Source organism: Eptesicus fuscus, chromosome 4, assembly GCF_027574615.1.
Source record: "Eptesicus fuscus isolate TK198812 chromosome 4, DD_ASM_mEF_20220401, whole genome shotgun sequence".
In the NCBI taxonomy this organism is placed as follows: Eukaryota; Metazoa; Chordata; class Mammalia; order Chiroptera; family Vespertilionidae; genus Eptesicus; species Eptesicus fuscus.
The window spans coordinates 34,513,156-34,531,593 of NC_072476.1; the positions used below are offsets into that span (position 1 = coordinate 34,513,156).

At 36.9% G+C, this 18,438-nt stretch overlaps 1 protein-coding gene across 1 annotated transcript in view; it reads right to left on the minus strand.

Moving 5' to 3' along the window:
• Nucleotides 1-1,367: 1,367 nt before the first annotated feature.
• The window catches only part of SLC27A6 (solute carrier family 27 member 6), a 51,367-nt gene continuing 34,296 nt past the window's right edge, over nucleotides 1,368-18,438 (minus strand). Inside the window, exons 6-10 of the mRNA XM_054714935.1 lie at nucleotides 11,488-11,578; nucleotides 8,309-8,507; nucleotides 7,001-7,098; nucleotides 5,671-5,801; nucleotides 1,368-1,955 (exon numbers count right to left, since the gene is read on the minus strand). Coding sequence (XP_054570910.1) covers nucleotides 1,779-1,955; nucleotides 5,671-5,801; nucleotides 7,001-7,098; nucleotides 8,309-8,507; nucleotides 11,488-11,578 — 696 coding nt within the window. The 3' untranslated portion in view covers nucleotides 1,368-1,778. The remainder of the gene's footprint in view (nucleotides 1,956-5,670; nucleotides 5,802-7,000; nucleotides 7,099-8,308; nucleotides 8,508-11,487; nucleotides 11,579-18,438) is intronic.

Consider the following 18,438-nt stretch of genomic DNA (forward strand, 5'->3'; position numbering starts at 1 on the left):
CTCTAGCATCCCATATTCACAAGTTTAGGTATACACTTGGCTATCGGTGGCTATCTCCATGTTAACCTGGACAACGCAGACTTGATTCCCACTATCCTCACCTCCCAAATACTTATTGTTCCCCAGTTACCTTCATTTCAGTAAATAAAATCACTACCCACTTAGTTGTTTAAATAGAAACCTAAGAGGTAGTTCACTTCCTTTCTCTTAACTCCTTATCCAATCTATTATTAAATCTAGTCAATTATACTTAGAGACTATATCTTGAATCTGTATACTTGTGGTTTTTTTTTTTTTTTTATCACTACTCCAATTTTATCTCTCGCATGCACTACAATAATAGTATATCAGTCAGGGTTCTCCAAAGAAACAGAATCAATAAGATTATCTATCTTTAAAAGGAACTGGCTCATACGATTGAAAGGACTGGCAAGTCAGAAATCTCTAGGGTAAGCTATGAAATACACATCTATACAATACATTCACAGCAACATCTGGACTAATGTTTGCCCAAACAACTAGACACACCATAGCCTACACATAAAACTCACCAAAACGAGTAATTCTAATTAGTTTCTTATTTCCACATTAACCTCATTTCCCAATCTGATTCCCACACAACACTTGGCATAATCCTTCTAATCGAGTCTCTTCCATGATTAAACTATTTCCATCGCTGCTCATTGCACTTGAAATAAAATCCAAACACTTTGCCTACAGGTTCATCTTCCAGCCGAATTTTCTCCTCTGCATTTACTACGCTCCAGCCACTTGGAGTACTGGCCTCCTCTCTGTTCACCCAGCATGCCAAATTCTTTCCTATGCTAGGAAATATTTAAATTCTGCATATAGTTCTCAGATGTGATACGGATTTGTGAAGGAATAAGTAACAAATAATCCCCTCCTGTGGAAGGTAGCTCACTTTGTTAAGAGTCATTCTCATGGTTCCAGCTTGAAGCAAACACTGGGGCCTGGTGCTTCCAGATTGAGGTAAGTACAGTTGTGCTAATTACACTGTCCTTGTAGGACATTTCCCATTTAACCACTCACAAACCTGCCATGCTCAGTGCCCATTCTGCCTCTGATCTTAGTGTCAATACCTGTTATTCTAGTCTATTCTTTCCATGTATTATTAATGGTTTCTACAGCTCTAGTTGATTTTATTGTGAATTTGATCCTGTTTATATATCTTCAAAAATCCCTAAATCCTTTGGACTTACCTGTTTTCCTGCTTTGAAGTTTTATATTTCTTCTACCATTTTAATGTGAGCTTAATATGAGGAAGATGGGAGTGCATGCATTTAGTCGGTCAGGTTCCTTTGACTGTAAATTTATCATTCAAAACATCAGAACAGAACCTCAAAACATATTAATGAAGATGGTTTTATTGAATTACAGGACAGGGCACATAAAAATTAAATATTTGAGTAATTTAACAATTATTCAAAACTAGAAACTTTAAATGTTAAAAAGTACATTTTTTAGTAAGTATCTAGACAATAGCTAATTATTTATTATTTAAGAATTTTGTGATTAAGGCAAGTATTTAGTTAGGCACTGAATCCCCATATTCCCCATATAGGTAAAAAAGATAATTAATTAAATTTTGTTATTAAAGCAAATTAAAGTTCTTAATTAAAGAAAAGCTATTGCATAATAAGGAAATACCGCCCAGGCTTAATGTCAGTTCCTTTCCTCCATTTCATGCTGAAGAACCACATACTCTCCTCTCACCTCTCCTAAGAAAGCATTTGAAAACGCTGTATATAAAAGAAACCTTAAAGTTTGATCTCACCTAACATTATTTGATCATAAAGTTCTTTGGTCAATGGAACATAAGTTTTTTTCAAGTTATCCATGAAGTAAAGTGGATCAGAAATTTTCAATGGACTAAATCCTTCTTGCACCAACTGAAACTTCTTTGGTTTGAATGTCCCTGTTGTTTCCATCTTTTCCTATAAAGCAGTTACCAGGATTAGTAGAATAATTTAATATTATATATAACACAAAAGTAACATGTTTAACAATACAGACTATAAGAGAGTTACAACATTTTCATACCCAATGGCCATCTCTATTTACTACTAATAATATAACATTAGAAATAAAAAATTTGGCCTCTAAACATTTAAATCTTTAGCTTGATTTAGCTGTGAACTTTATTCAACATATAAAAACTATGAACATAGTCAATAACTGATTACAACGGATTATAAATATGTCTAAGACACATAGGTTTATCTCTTCAATCACTGCCAATACAATTATGTACAGAGAACGCTATAAACACGAAGATAAAGGATGTAAAAGACAGGTATCTGTTCCATAAGGCAGGTTACTATAAGAATCAGGGGGAGTAGAGAATGATCTAAAACTTGAGTTTCCAAGCTGTACACTGAGGTGCACTGTGGTACCTAAGTGAATTTCTAGGGTCTCCACGGAATATTTTAACATTTCAAAATAAACCCAGTGACATCTGTCAGTCACCACTTGGAAACAACTAGCTCAGTATTAGTTTGTGTTACATTCATTTCCGTAATGTCTTATCTTTGTGAAACAGAGTTTTCAGTGGAGCTGTGATAGAAAGCAAACCCAAATCAACATGTAACATGGAATTAGGCTGGGCTTGTTCAGTCCAATCTAATTCCAAAGTTTGAGGAGTTGTGCAATACCAAACTTACACATCTTTATTTCTGTGGTTATTTGAAAATGAAATGAAAGTATTTTTCTTTCACTTTATGTGTATTATTTTTTTTCAAATGGCAACTAATTTGTTAGACCCAAATACTTATTAATTTGTTTTGGCCTAACCTCTGAATAAACAAATGTTTAGGTATTTTTTTTTGGTCCAAGAGTCTCATAAAATAATTACTGAGACACTAAAGATACCACGAATCTAGAAAGTTTAAGGAGCTCTGCTTTAAGGGACTTAGAGGAGATATGAGTGAATCTCTGGCAGTTTCAAGCATGGAGGAGCAACCTTGTTTTAAATCAGATGACAGGTGGAGGTCCATAGGAAGTTCTATGAGTAACCTGGTCGCTTTGATTTATACTTCTAAACAAATTCTAGACTCAACGTCTCTTTGAACCTCCTTCCCTGATCTCATGCATTCTCTCCCCTCTCCTACCCAACACTGTCTTCCCAGAATCTTTGATTACTTCCTAAGGATACATTTCTGGAAATAAAATTGCTAAGGTAAAATATATGCAAATTCTAATAGTCTGATCACATATTTAGCACATTGTTTCCTAGAGAGGTTATAACAATTAGTGTTTCAAAATGAAAGGATCAATTTAATTTCTTCCCGGCCATACTAAATAATGAAACATTTAAATTTTTCTTGTAAATTTATTGGCAAGAGAATTCTTTTAAAATTTGTGCTAACCATATTTTTAATAAAATAATTGTTTTATTCATTTTGTCAGAAGTTACTTATTATTTTGCTTATATCAGATCATAATTCATTTATTAAGTAAATATTTTGACAACTAAGTGTCATGCATTATTCTAACTATAGTAAACACTGTAATAAACATAACAGTCATGGCCCAAGTACTTTTAGGTGCTTAATGATGCTAAAATATTTTCTAAATTTGTATAACACTGATATAGTCTTCTAGAGTAGTCCTATGCCAAAATACTTCTTCTGTTTAATAACAATGAATTTAAGTAGTCCCAGGAGAAAATGTTTAAAATATTATGATTTCTCAACTTCCTATTTCATTAAAATACATTGCTTCTAGTGAGATAGGGAGGGTTAGGAGGGAGCTGGGTGTGGTCATAAAAGGACAACATGGAAGGATCCCTGTGTATTGAAATTGTTCATATCCTGGCTGTGGTCATTGATGCATAAAGCTACACAGCTGATAAAAGTGTATGGAACTTAAGACTGAAGGGGTTAAGAACAAGCCTCCCAAAGGTATGCCACTTTGGCATGTGAATTATTTTGAAGGCAAATGAGACCCTGAGGACTCATGAGAAAATTTATATCTCCCTTAAAGAACTTAAATTAGGGGCCTTGCCCATAGTAAGTTATCACCAGAAATAACATTTTATGACCTATCTATATGGCAGGGCAAATTTCTAACTACTGAATGCCTGCTCTTCCTATTGTCCCGGAAACGACCTTCCTCCTCTGTGAAGCCCCAATGCACCTTACCTCATCCTGAGCTCAGAATGCCACACGTCCCTCATTCTAACTTTCTGTCGCTGAAGCTCTCATGTACGTGGGGCCTCTGACGCTCTCAGGTATGTGGGGTTCCCAGATGTATGTATGCATAAAATTTGGTTATTTTCTCTTGGTAATCTGTCTTATGTCAATTTAATTAGACCAGCTGGAAGAACCTAGGCTAGAGGAACATTTCTTCATCCCCCACAACACACACACACGCACACACACACATACACCTCCCCCCACACATGCACATGCACATACACCCACCCACACAACACACACACACGCACACACACACACATGCACACTAGTACAAGTAAAACAGAAAAGTTTAAAAAGATGGGCAAATTGTATCAATGTCAATATCAGTTTTGAAAAATGTTACCATCGGAGGAAACCAAGTAAACAGTACACAGGATCTTTTCTGTATTATTTCTTACAACTGCATGTGAATCAATTAAAAATGTGTTATTTCTGCTTCATATTTACTTACCTTTAGTATTTCAGATGATATGAAAATAATCTGAGATGATGTATGTAAAAGCTCTTAAAAGAAAAATATCATGTAAATGGAATATGTATTTATGACAGGTCAGATGATATGTCTCATTGGCCAAGCACTGCCTTGACCATAAGGATTACTCAGCAAATGCTTTAAAAATAAATATGACCCCATCTATCATGCTATTAGAAATATAATAGCAATATGACAAATGTACCCAGAAAAATTCTGTGATTGGATGTTGAGAGATGATGAGTACTAGCTTTGGGAAATTTCATTTAAAGCACAATATTAAATAGATGAATGGCTGATGAAATGAGCAAGCAAAATTACCCAGTAGCTGAATAAATGTGTTTTTATTTTTATTGTGTTTTAGTCTAGTTACCGAACAAGAGAAAGAGCCCATTTCTCAAAACAAATAAGTGCAGAATGCCTCCAAAATATAAAATCCCAGAGGGGTTTTGTGGCAATCCTTATAGCCATGTCATTGCTTGGCCAATGGGACATGTCATAAATACGTATTTCATTTATATGATATTTTGGACAGAATGAGGACAAAGATTAAAAGCAAAACTGCTTAAAGCCAATTCCCTTTAAGTTCTGTACACCTCCTATAGACACCTTGAGGTCAGCTTGGTGGAACCCCATTTTAGGCACATAGCACCAAGTGTCCTCAGAAGGCACGTGTGAGATGTGGTTCTCGGCTTGCCGCCGTCTCTGGGACCATCATTTTTTGCTCTGAGATCTTGACTCAACAGGGAGGGAGCAATTCTACAACTGGGACAAAGACAAAGACAGCCTAGCATTTCATCACGCTCCCCCTTCTATAAGTAAGTGTCAAATGTGGCATAACTTAACATGCCGCGGCTTTTCATCGCTCTTCAAATTCTCTAATATAAATAAAATGCACATATTAGCTAAAAGACAAAATCTTATTTTATAATTAATCTCCTGGATGCCTGGTTTTTAAATTTAATGGGTAAGTAAAATTACCTGAATTCTTAAAAATCGTGGGCAGGCGTAAGCTGGTAGAAATGTTACAACTTGTTCATAAACTTTTTCCAAGTCTAAAGACTTATTTGGTTTTAAAGTAATAGAGGCCATTCCTGTTTTTCCTTCACAATCTGAAAAAGAAGTTGGAAATAGAGTCCATTTACAAGTACTAGGCGCATTTTAAAAATAGTCCTGCATACTAATTGTTGTAAAGGGAGACATTACACTTATTGCAGCAATGACAATGCGACAGTAACGTAAATGAGTGGGTCCTTCCCTGAGCATACGATATACTCTCTAGAAATAATTTAGGAACAAGGAAGTGCAGAGTCTAATCCTAAATATCTACACTACAATAATGAAATAGATGGAATGGAAAATACCATAAATGACCCATAATTTGCATCTTACCACCACTAATATAAAATATTAAGAAGAAATATGTATTAAGAAGAGAAATGTCCATAATAAGCATCAATGCAAAAAATAAAGGGCATGTCTTTATTTAGAGGCTGGTATTGTCCTAACTACATCCACAGATCGCTTCCTGCGTATCATGCCACCCATAGATGTTTCCAGGGGACTAGAGTCTCCCGCAGCATTTCTCCAGCACCCAGTGGCTGGCTATTAGAGTAAACACCCCTTCCTCTGCGCCCCTATACACACTCTCACCCCTACCCCTACATCCCCATGCACGTACAAACATTAGTTAGACAATTCTGTCATTAGTAAAAAAAAAAAAAAAAGACAGTGACGAGGAGTCCCGTGATTTCAAGTTGGTCACTTCTATTTGCCATTTCCACCATCACGATACAGTCCTCACATGCATATTTATAAAGATAAATGAGGCCAAAGAATTTAAAAATAATTTTTAAAAGGTTCAACTTAACTACAAGTCAGTGTTCTTAAACATTTAAACTAGAACATGTTTCTGTTTAGTGGCATGTATAAACTCCAGTCTCAAAGAGAAAAATAATAGACTGTTGAAAAGCAGTGAGTCACTGACCCGAGTGTTTGAGCTCTGCTTAAAAATAAACACATATATTAAAATTCAATGGGGAAAAAAATCAACCCACACTAAAATAAAAAGCAAAAATCATAAAAATTTCAATGGGTACCTTTCCCCTGATGTGGCCATGAAGTTGGTTAGCTTGCTCTAGGGCATTATTTGCCATGACAAGACTGAGATAACTATCAAAAATATATATATATATATATATATATATATATATATAAAATGTTGAATTAGTAAGAAATGTTGAATTGCAAAACTAAAAAAAGTTGGCAGTTCTCTCTGAGAATCCTTCCCAAACCCAAAATATATTCATACCTGGCACCGCCACACCATATACGTTTGATTCTTGTATGAAATCCAACATTCCAATAATATCAGCAACCTCCGTGGTTGCAATGTTTTCTCCTTTCCATCTAAATAAAACACAAGTTCCAGTTAGTACACCTATATCTGAAGAATTAGGTGCCCACTTTTAGTTTTAGTGCCTTGCACTTGGCTCTGTGCAAACACCTAGTAACGAAAAATAATGGCAGTTTTCAAAACAAAATACATATTCTAAGGAAGCACTTTGTTGATAATTCAGTATCTATTTTTTAGTTAAAATTACTTTATGTCTCATTGGTATAAATTGCTTACTGTAAAATGTTTTTTACAATATGTCATAAAAATAAAAACATGATAATCCTTTTTATTTTGTAATATAATAACAGTTAAGTAGAAAATGTCCCCTATCTCTAATGACAGATAGAAAACACTGAAAGGAAAGCTATGGTTGCCTTTCACTGTACTGAACCCTTTTGATTTCTAGGGATTAATCCCTTTGGCTCTTTCAGTGCATCTGAATAGATATTTTATTCTAATTAAAATAAATTTTAATTGATTTCAGGGGGGAAGGGAGAGGTAGAGATAGTTAGAAACATCAATGATGAGAGAGAATAATTGATCAGTTGCCTCCTGCATGCCTGACACTGGGAATCGAGCCCACAACCTGGGCATGTGCCCTGACCAGGAATTAAACCATGACCTACAGGTTCAGAGGCTGACGTTCAACTACTAAATCATGCCAGCAGGGCTTAAAATAATTTTAAATAGTGTGAGCTCCTAACTTGGTACAAGAAAGTGAGGAAGTATAATTCATTTATTCATTCAAGCAATTTTTGAATGTCTATTGTCTGTCCTTCACTGTTCTATAGTCATTGATTAGGAAAGTAAAATGTCATAAGCCTAAAATAACCGTAAGTATTAAGAAAGGAAATCTAGAAAGGGAAATGTTGCTGTTTCATTATTTTTATCACTAGGTCAAGAAGTAGACCATATTTGACCAAATTGGTTTTAACCCTACCATTTAGACTTCATATCTGTGTACCTGTTTTATGTTCTAAGAAAAAGGAGCTTACTAATTTGGACCAAATGGATTCATTAAAATAATTATTAAAATTGACATTAAAATCTAACTTATATTTCAATCTAGAAACAGGCGGCTGATAGATTTTTGAATGGGGAGACATGGTTGAGTCTGCCCTGAAGGTAAAGAGCATGTGGTCTATAATGCTCCCAGAGAGCCCTGCTCAGAGCACAGCTCACAATCACAGCACAGGCAGTGTAAGCGATGATGTCTCATACCTGAAAGTGTCTCCAATACGGTCATAAAAATAGAGAAAATTCTCGTGATCTTGGACCATTAAATCTCCTGTGTTAAAGTAAACATCTCCCTTCTTGAAAACATCACATAGCAATTTCTTTTCAGTGTGCTTTTTATTCCCAACATAACCAAAGAAGGGATTCTTTTCATTCACTCGGGAAATGAGAAGTCCAGGTTCTCCTGTGAGAGAAAGGCATCTTCAGTGATCTGATTAAAACTGTTATTATACACACCATGCACGCACCTAATTGACATCTGACCAACACAATAGTGTTGCCTATCTGCCTTTCCTCTGAACTCATTTTATTATGTTTAACATCATTTGCTCTGGGTGCTCAGAGTACAACCAGCACATCTTTTCACTGACTGCCACAAATGCAAATTACTTTGGGAAAACTAACAAAAAGGAAATGGAATGTGAGGAAAGTGTATTAAATTTATTTTACATCCTGGCTGGATAGAACAGTGGCTACTTTTCTTTTGGATTATGCAGATTTTACCACTGCTAATAATGGAAATTCTATAAATAACAACCATAATAATAATTTTAAAAAGGCGATGATAACAGCAATATTTACTGGGCACTTACTATGTAGCAAGCCCCAAAACTGCCATTTCATTTATTCTTTACAGAAATGCTTTGAAATTAATAATTATAATCCCTATTTCACAGGGAAGAAACTAGGGGCCAGAGTCCAACAGATAGACAGGAATGAACCTAGTACTCAAATGATGTTTGCAACCAGGTTTTTGTATAATACTATCTCTGATATAATTAATATGTTATTAGAAGTTTAGGAAAATGTTTTATTCCTCTGGCATGTTAGTCTGGTAACCCTCGATGGGCAAGAGATGAAACATGAAATTTTTTAGTTTTACTTTAGACACATCATCAAAAGTAATTTTTCAATAACATTTATTCCAATGAATCCAGATTTTGGCCAGCAATCTGCAAGGTGAGAAACTACTTCCAAGAGAAGGGTGGAAGGCAAGGAGAGCAGCAATCACTGCCCCAGACAATTTCAAGGCTATCGGTGACTTGTTTTGCTCCTTGTGAAGCGAGTGAACGTCTTTGTGATGAGTTAAATGGGTTAAATTCCAGCTTTTTTTTTTTTTTTTAAACTTTCTATTCAACTGCCAATTACTCCTATTCCTTCTGGACATTCTGGCTTCTAAAGGCTCACAAACCAGTGGCCAAAACAAGCCTGCTTTGCTACAGCAGAGGCCCCTCATGGTCACTGTCATTACCAACCCCATCATCATCATCATCTCTATCATTATCATCGTCATAATCAACTTCATTATTACACTTATTGAGCAATTTCTGGGTACCAGTCACTATTCTGAACACTTTACATATGTATCCCACTGGATTCTCATCACAAACCTGTAAGACAGGCCCTCCTATAATCTTCATTTTACAGTTGAAAAAACGGAGGAAGAAAAAGTAATTTGCCCAGTGTCACACGCAGCCAATCGTGGGGGTTGGAATTTTTAACCAGGACACCCTGACTCCAAAGCCTCTTCTCATTGCATATTCCATCAGTCTGCATTCCCTATAATTCAGAATTTTCAAGCCTCACCTTTCCCTCAAATTTTATGTTGTTTTTCTTTTTCAGGACACAAGTGACAGTTTCTTCCCTAAGAAATCAATTATTGCAAATGCTTGAAAGGTCATAGTGTATTCTTATCTGTCATTTACAGGCAATTTATGCAAGACACAATGCCTTAATGGGAAAAGAAAATATTTAGTAACCTTTAATTAGAACTGCAAAATAGTAATAAGCAGTTCTGGGATTCAAGTTCCAATATCAGATATTACTGCAATTGTAAAAAATACAATAAAAAAGAAACCACACACTAACTAGCAAGGTGTGTTGAAATGAAGTTCCTTAGAAATGGCTTTTCTTTTGAATACTATCTATAGAATTCATTTAGGGAAATATATTTGATAAATATACTCAGGCTTGAAATTCAGAGGATTGGGAAATCTGTGTTTTTAATAGATAAGGTTTATATTTTTTTCTTTACTTTCAGCTGCCAGGAAAAACAAAACAAAACAAAAATCAGTTTTGCAGCATTTACCTCCACATCTGAAGTAAAGATTTAAAGGAAATCATCTCTGAAACGTAGTTTAAACATATTCTGAGGCAGTAAAATGTGAGTTTGGCCTGATTTATTCAGTCTGGTCCGCTAAACAATTTTAAGTGCACATCTCTACATTTAATTTTCTAGATTGATGACATGCAGCAGCAAGTTAATTGGGGCACTTGCTTTCATTAAAATTTCTAACTAAAGCCCTAGTCGGTTTGGCTCGGTGGATAGAGCACTGGCCTGTGGACTGAAGGGTCCCGGGTTCGATTCCCGGTCAAGGGCACATACCTCGGTTGCAGGTTTGATCCCCATCCCTGGTCGGGGCATTGGCAGGAGGCAACCAATTGACGTCTCTCTCTCATATTGATGTTTCTCTCTCTCTGTTTCTCCCCCTCCCTTCCATTCTCTCTAAAAATCAATGGGAAAATATCCTCTGGTGAGGATTAACAAAACGAAACAAAAATTTCTAACTAAAAATTATAAGAAAGTCTTACCTTGGTGGAGGAGGAGGAGTGAAAGGGAGAAGAGAAGGGGAGAGGGTGACAAGCACATGCCTGGCCCTCTGGAGGGCTGTGCACACATCATCTCCAATAGCGGAAAACAACAAATGCACGAAATAAGTGTTGTCACCTCTACTCTACATATGAAGAAAATGAGACGCAGACAGGCTGGGTGACCTTCCCAAAGCAGTACAGTTTCTAAGTGTGAAAGCCCAGATTTAAATTAAAGTCTGCCTGATTTCCCACTGCACCTAGAATGTTAAATTAAGTCATTCATTTTAATGTTGGTGATATAGGACATTGGACATATGCCACTGTCACAAAACAGAAGTAAATGGTCGGTTAAGAAAAACATGAGGCCAACAGTAATCCCTTTTAAATTTAGCATCTGAGAGATTCATTTGTGGCCTCTAACATCTAATAATTAAACCATTCTACCTACATTGAAATTCCAGTTAAGTCATATTACCTATTAGAAATAATCATTCTTTCTTTTCTAAATTTAAATTTAAAAGGAAATTCAGAAACCTTGCCTGAGGTGACATCTTCAAATATAAGAATCTTACCTTTTTTTACGTGACTACACCAGCCCTGCTCATTTCTAATGGGCTCATCTTTCTGGAAATCATACTTTATCAAGTCAAAAGTGAAAAAAAACTGCAAAGACAAAACCAAACGAAAACAAGACTTAGTTATTTGTGCAGTGACATCTATGGGTAGAAGATTTTGTTGAAACAGTGAATTACAATGTGGATTTATTAAAACACAGACTCTTTACTGATGCAAAATTAAATATTTGAACATCAAAATTGAAGGTATTAGTAAACAGCACTCATGTGCTGGCATTTACTTCCATTTCTTTCTTGTTGCCCATTACACCTTGGCAAACATTCCTAACTTTAATCCTGAATGAGAGAATGCAAGTGATCCCTGCACTCAACTACATGCTCGGCTAACTACAGGGAGGAGGACCGCTGCCCTGCCTTCTCCTTTTTGCAGTCATTCAAAACATCCCTTGAAGGGGAAAGTTTTAATAGAACTAAAATGTAAACTATGTGAATATAAGGAGCTTATTGTCTATTTTTAATTTACAATCCCTTGAAAAGGGACAGGTGCCCAGAAAATACTTGTTATCTGACACTTTGATCTTTCCCCCAAGCCTTTCACCTAATGTCCCTAATGCAACACTCAGTACTTGTGTGCACTACTGTGGTGTGAGATGGCAAATTTGTTGGAACATCCTGATCACATTGGGTATCAAGCTTATTGGACAACTTTCCTTGTCCCCGAATATTTACAGCTGCCCCCCTCCTGAAATGGTCATTATTACCATGTCATGCTGATTCATAGATCCACTAAAATCTGACCTGGGAGAGAGAACTACAGATTGGTTCAATCCAAACCCCCTCATTTTATAGTTAATAAAATTGAGGTTTTTCCTGATTAATTAAATAAGCAATCTTATTAAGCTGAACTAGAAAATAGTAAACTAAAATAGAGGAAATAAAATGAATTTAGAAAAAATAGAAAGGAAGGACAAATAGGAGAGAGAGAAAAAGGAGGAGGGCTAGAAGGATGTGAGAAATGAACAAATCCTATATAATAAAAGGCTAATATGCAAATCAACTGAACAACCAGTCACTATGATGCGCACTGACCACCAGAGGGCAGATGCTTAACACAGGAGCTTCCCCCTGGTGGTCAGTGCACTCCCAAAGGGGGAATGCTGCTCAGCTAGAAGCCAGGCTCATGGTTGGTGAGTGCAGTGGTGGTGGTGGGAGCCTCTCCCGCCTCTGTGGCAGTGCTAAGGATGTCCAACTTCTGGCTTGAGTGGGCATAAGCCGTCAGTCGGACATCCGCTGGGGGCTCCCGGACTGCAAGAAAATGCAGGTCGGGCTGAGGGACCGCCGCGAGTGCACGAATTTCATGCACTGGGCCTCTAGTCCTATATAATAAAAGACTAATATGCAAATAGACCAAATGGCAGAACAACTGAAACAACTGAACAACCAGTCACTATGATGTGTGCTGACCACCAGGGGGCATGTGTGGAACATGGTGGGCATTGGCCATGGTGGGATGGTGGAGCAAATGAGTGGGAGTGCCAGACAAAGGCAGGGCGCTGGTTGCTATCATCGGGGCAAGCCTCTGGTGGTTACTGAAAATTCTTTGCTCCCGCATGCCACAGTCCTGCCGGGTGCTTGCACCTGCTGCCGATGCTGGCCTCGCTCGCTCCTGCTGCCAGCACTGGAGCCATTGCTTGCACCTGCTGCCAGTGCCTGGCGTTGGTCCCGATCACTAGGTGCCAGTCCTGATCACTCAGTGCCATCAGCGGTTGTGAGCAGCAGTTGCCAGCCCTGATTGCCCCTGAGGGTTTCTCCACCTCCCCCTGCTCCTGAGGGGCGATCGGGGCAGCAGCCGCTGCACACACCCACTGATGGGGCTGGCCCTGCTTGCACCCGCTGCTGGTGCTGGCCCCATTGCTCCAAGTGGGAACGACGCTATTAGCGCGTGGGAGTGGCGGTGGTGGGAGCGGGGAGGCTGGCAGAAAGGGGGCTGGAGGTTGCAGCAGGAGGGGCCAGGTAGGGGTGCGGAGGACCTGCCCCTGTGCCTACCACAGCCTCTCGGCCCACAGTTCCTTTCAAGGTGCATGAATTCATGCACTAGGCCCCTAGTCTAGAATAAGAGGGAAAAGATGAGTGAGATTAATAGTATTATTTTTATCAAAGACTAAACATTAATATCTCTGGTTTTTAATCTTAGTAAAATCAGCATGTAACTAGAATCATAATTCATTATTTGAATTAAAATATAAATGAGAACAACTAATATTGACTTACTGTACACCAGCCATTGTGCTAAGGAATTAAGAGCAGTTTTTAATTTAATCATTAAATCACCCTATAAAGTAGAAATTAGTATTATCCTATTTTAAGATGAGGTCCAATGAAAGAGGTTGCAAAGCAAAACATATTGTTATTCCAGACATAAAGATTCTTTATTAAAATGCAAGCTTGCATCTTGTTGGTCTTTGTCTGTAATTGAGTAACTGGATATTGGCCACTTGCCTAATGACTGGTAATAAGGAAGATTCCAGAAGTTCCAGAACTGCATTTGTCAATTTGGCCAAATAAGAACAGAGCCCTGTTCATTATCCAATCTCTTCTATCCTGTTTTAATATGCTTTCTATTTTGAAAAATTTGCCCAGCAACTGGTGTTATTAGCTTTAGTGTTATTTCTTTTAAATTAATTTGGCAACTACCTGCATGGGTGACATTCACTCCACACCAAATCACTGTTCAATGTGCCTGTTGTCAGATACAGGGGACTTGATGGTCAGAAATTGGGTAATTTCATGATATAAATGAAATTTAAATATATCACAGCATCTTCTAGAAGTCGCCAGGATCAGAGCATTAAGTCTCAGCCAGAGGGATTTTTATATTTCCCTTGCCTTCAAGAGGCTCCACACGTTACAAAAAATGGCTGTTATAACACAAATAAAAAAATAGGTGCCACACTTTATTTCCTAAGTAAATATGCACATGTACATTTTCACCCTACACTATGTGTATCCTTTGCTTTTTCTGCCTCAACATATCCAATGGTTCTTTAATTTACGTTTGATATTTTCACCAGGATATATTTTTCAGATGACCATTCTGTACCATATCCCTCTTACCCCTGGAATAAAATGTGCTCTTTTGCTAATGATTCAAATCGTTATTTTAAGGAAGTTTTCTTCTATTAGGTTTCAAATAATTATTATCTCTTTGATTTTTTTTTTCTTGCAGGAACACAAGTTAAGCATATATCAAGTCATTGTTTTCAAAATCTATCTTGTTAATTTATTTTATATTATTACTAGAGGCCTGAGGGCACAGGATCTGTGCACTGGTGGGGGGCATGGCCTGCAGGGATCCGCCCGCTGTGGGGGCGCTGCTCATCCCGGTCTGCCAAAAGGCTGTGGACCCGCCCTCTGAGCGGCTGCTCCCTGGTCCAGCATCTTCCATGGAGCTGGAGCACTCACCTCTCCAGGGGACCCGGTCGGTCGGGGCCGGGCCCAGGGACAATAGCACTGAGAGGCGGCAGAGTAGGCCTCAGTCCCATGGTCACGAACCTGCCTCCAAGCCTCCGGGGTCAGTTCTGCGAGCCTGGTGGCGGTCCTGCGTGGCCTGTGGGCATCCGGAGGAGGCAGCAGGGAGTGAAGAGGAGGAGCCTGGGGTGAGGAGGTGATGATCGCAGCCTGGGTTCCTGCCTGTTGGCCCAGGGTTTGAGGAGGGAGCAGCCATTCATCCCAGTCAGCCAAGCGGCATGCCCACTGTGGTAGTGCACTGACCACCAGGGGGCAGACGCTCAACACAGGAGCTTCCCCTGGTGGTCAGTGCACGTCATAGCAACTGGTCGACCGGTTGTTCTGGTCGTTACGCCGTTTGGTTGCTAGGCTTTTATTATATAGGATATGAATACTCTTTTTATTGTTTGTGTGACCCCTTAATCCCATTCATCTTGCTCCCTAACAATGTTTACAGTCCTGTTTACTTTTAAGTCCTTTTATGTGGTGTTAATCTCTTTAATATTTTCATTTTTTTTCTTTATTGATTTTTTTTTTGAGCTAAGTATGCCTATTTTCCAACTCCTTTTGTTAATTTATGTTTTCCTTGAAATTTCATCTGCTTTAAGCTCTTTATTTTTAAGGAGAATATTAATGCAATTTTTGAACCTATAGAAAATTGTTTTTCTAAAATTTTCTTGGCCATTTTGTTTCATATAAATTTTGGGAGAGTTTGTTCTAGGTCTGTGAAATATGCTGCTGGTATTTTAATGGGGACTGCATTGAATCTATAGATTGTTTTAGGCAGTATGGACATTTTAATGATGTTGATTCTACTAATCTATGAACACGGTATACTCTTCCACTTGTTTATATCTTCCTCTATCTCTTTTTTTCAATGTCCTGTAGTTTTCCGAGTATACGTCTTTTACCTCCTTAGTTAAGTTTATTCCTCGGTATCTTAACTTTTTTGTTGCAGTGGTAAATGGGATTTTTTTTTTTTTACTTTCTCTTTCTGTGAGTTCATTTTTAGTTCCGGGCCGTTTTGGAGGACTTATTATTTTGATGTTCATATTTTTTTCAGTTGCCTTTTAATTTAGATTCATTCCCCACCTCCTTTTCAAATTTTATTTCCCCTAGGGATTTCATATTTGTTCCTTCCCCTGGTGTAGAAAAGAAGGCAGTCCATAACTTTTACTTGAGTTTGTTTTTTTAAATGAGTTGTCACCAAATTTTTTATATTGTTTGCTTTGGGAGCATATGCGGGACACATATCCCTTCAGTCTCATGCATTTAAATAATAAGTATAGCATACAAGAAGGACATTTGGTTCATAGGAACTCTGTGTTGCTGCTTTATCTTTTTCTTTCACTTATAAAATCCCATTTCCATTGAGAGGCTGATTCCTCTCTGAGACACACTTATCAAATCTCTCTACACAATTATGAAAGAGTTACTGGTCTTATTTTTTCTGATCGCCTGCTATGTAACAAAACAATATGTGAATGAAGTGATAAAAGACAGAATTCATGTAATATTAGGTACTTTATTTTCATTTCCAAACTGGAAAAAAAACCCTAAATAAATGGAAAAACAGAAGTTTTCTAAATAAATTGGAGACAATCATGACTGCCTGCATTATTGACATTACTAGAGGCCCGGTGCATGAATCCATGCACATTGAAAGGAAATTAATTAGAATAATTTAGAGGCCCAGGAGAAACCATGGGAGGTTGGCTCCAGGGCATGTTGACCCCTTCTAGCTCAGTCCCAATCGGCCAGACCCCAGCAGCAAGTTAACCTACCGGTCAGAGTGTCTGCCCCCTACTGATCAGTGTGCATCATAGCAACTGGTCGAGCGGTCAACCGATCAGTGGGACACTTAGCATATTAGGATATATAGATTATAGTCTGACAGGGAATTTGAGATATCAGGAAATTAAAATTAAGTCAAGCCAATAATAAAATACAAATATTCTTCACTGTAATCTGTGAGATGATTACTTTGGAGTGACTCAGCTTCACTAAAGAAGCTTTTAATATAATACCAATTTTTTAATGGAATTAGTTCAATGAATTGAGAAAATTAACTGTAAGGGATGTAAAACTCAGTTAATATTAGCACTTACTTTCCCCAAATTACTTTTATTCAGAATGCAAATGCACTTCTGGCAGAACTACAAGACCCTTAAAATCCCAAAGAATGCATTAACCTTCTTTAGGTTCCAAACATTAGAGCAATTTATATTAGTTTTGAGTCTATTTTTTTACTTTTTAAAAATTATGTATTTTATATATTAAAAATTTTTTCAATTACAATATACATTCAATATTATTTTGTATTAGTTTCAATTGACAGCATATTTTTTATCTCTTTTGACACTAAATGTTTTACTATGTTTTAAATTTATGATTTTTATTATTTCCTTCCTTTTAATTTGCTGAGTTTGTTTTTTAAAACTAACACTATAGAAATGGATATTTAGCCCACTAATTTTCAGCTGTTCTTATCTGAGTCTATCCATTTGAAATGTAACATTTTCATTATGATTCAGCTCAATTTTTTTGCTAATTTCTGATATTTTGTTAAGTCATGAAAATGTAGAGATGTTTTGTTTCCAAATACATAGGAAATGATCTAGCTGACATATAAAAAATATATTTTCACCTTCATTAAACTGTTGTCAGAGACCATAATCCATATAAATTAAATCTTTTGAAATTTGCTGGAATTCCCTAAGTGGAACAATAATCTTTGTGAATTTTCACAAGTGCTAGAAAAAATGGATACTCTGCAGTTTTTAGATGTAGTGTCCTATATATGTCCATTAGTTCAAGTAGCTTGTTCATTGTATTATTCAAATATTCTATATCATTGACATTTTTTGTTTGTTCTATAAAATATTGAAAAAGCTATAAATACAATATTCTACTATGATTCTGAACTTATTTTCCCTTGAGGTTATATAAATTTTGAGACTATTTTCAATTTTATTCTTTAAAAAATATTGTTGAGTACAAATTCTATTTTGACAATTATTTTCTCCAAGTCAGTTGAAGATATCTGTTTACTATTTTTTGTGTTCCATGGTTGCTGTTGAGAAATCAGCTATGAGTCTTTTACTTTGAAGAAGGTGATTTTTGGGCTGCTTTTAACATTTTAGTGGTATCTTGATAAAGTTTTAAAATAAACCATATATTAGAAGCCTATACATAAGTTTTGACTGATATAAAAATGAAAGGCAAATAGAAATAGTGGATTGAAAATACTCAAAGAAAATGGAGTCAAATTAGTATATATCAGAATCTATGCTTACTATTTATATTGACATCATTAAATCTGAAAACTGAACAAAGGAATTAGGTATCATTATCCTCATATGAGAGGGAAAACATGGAAGGCTGAGGTTTTCATAATCTCCAGTACTATAGTTCGCCTAGAGGCTACTACTTTATTCATAG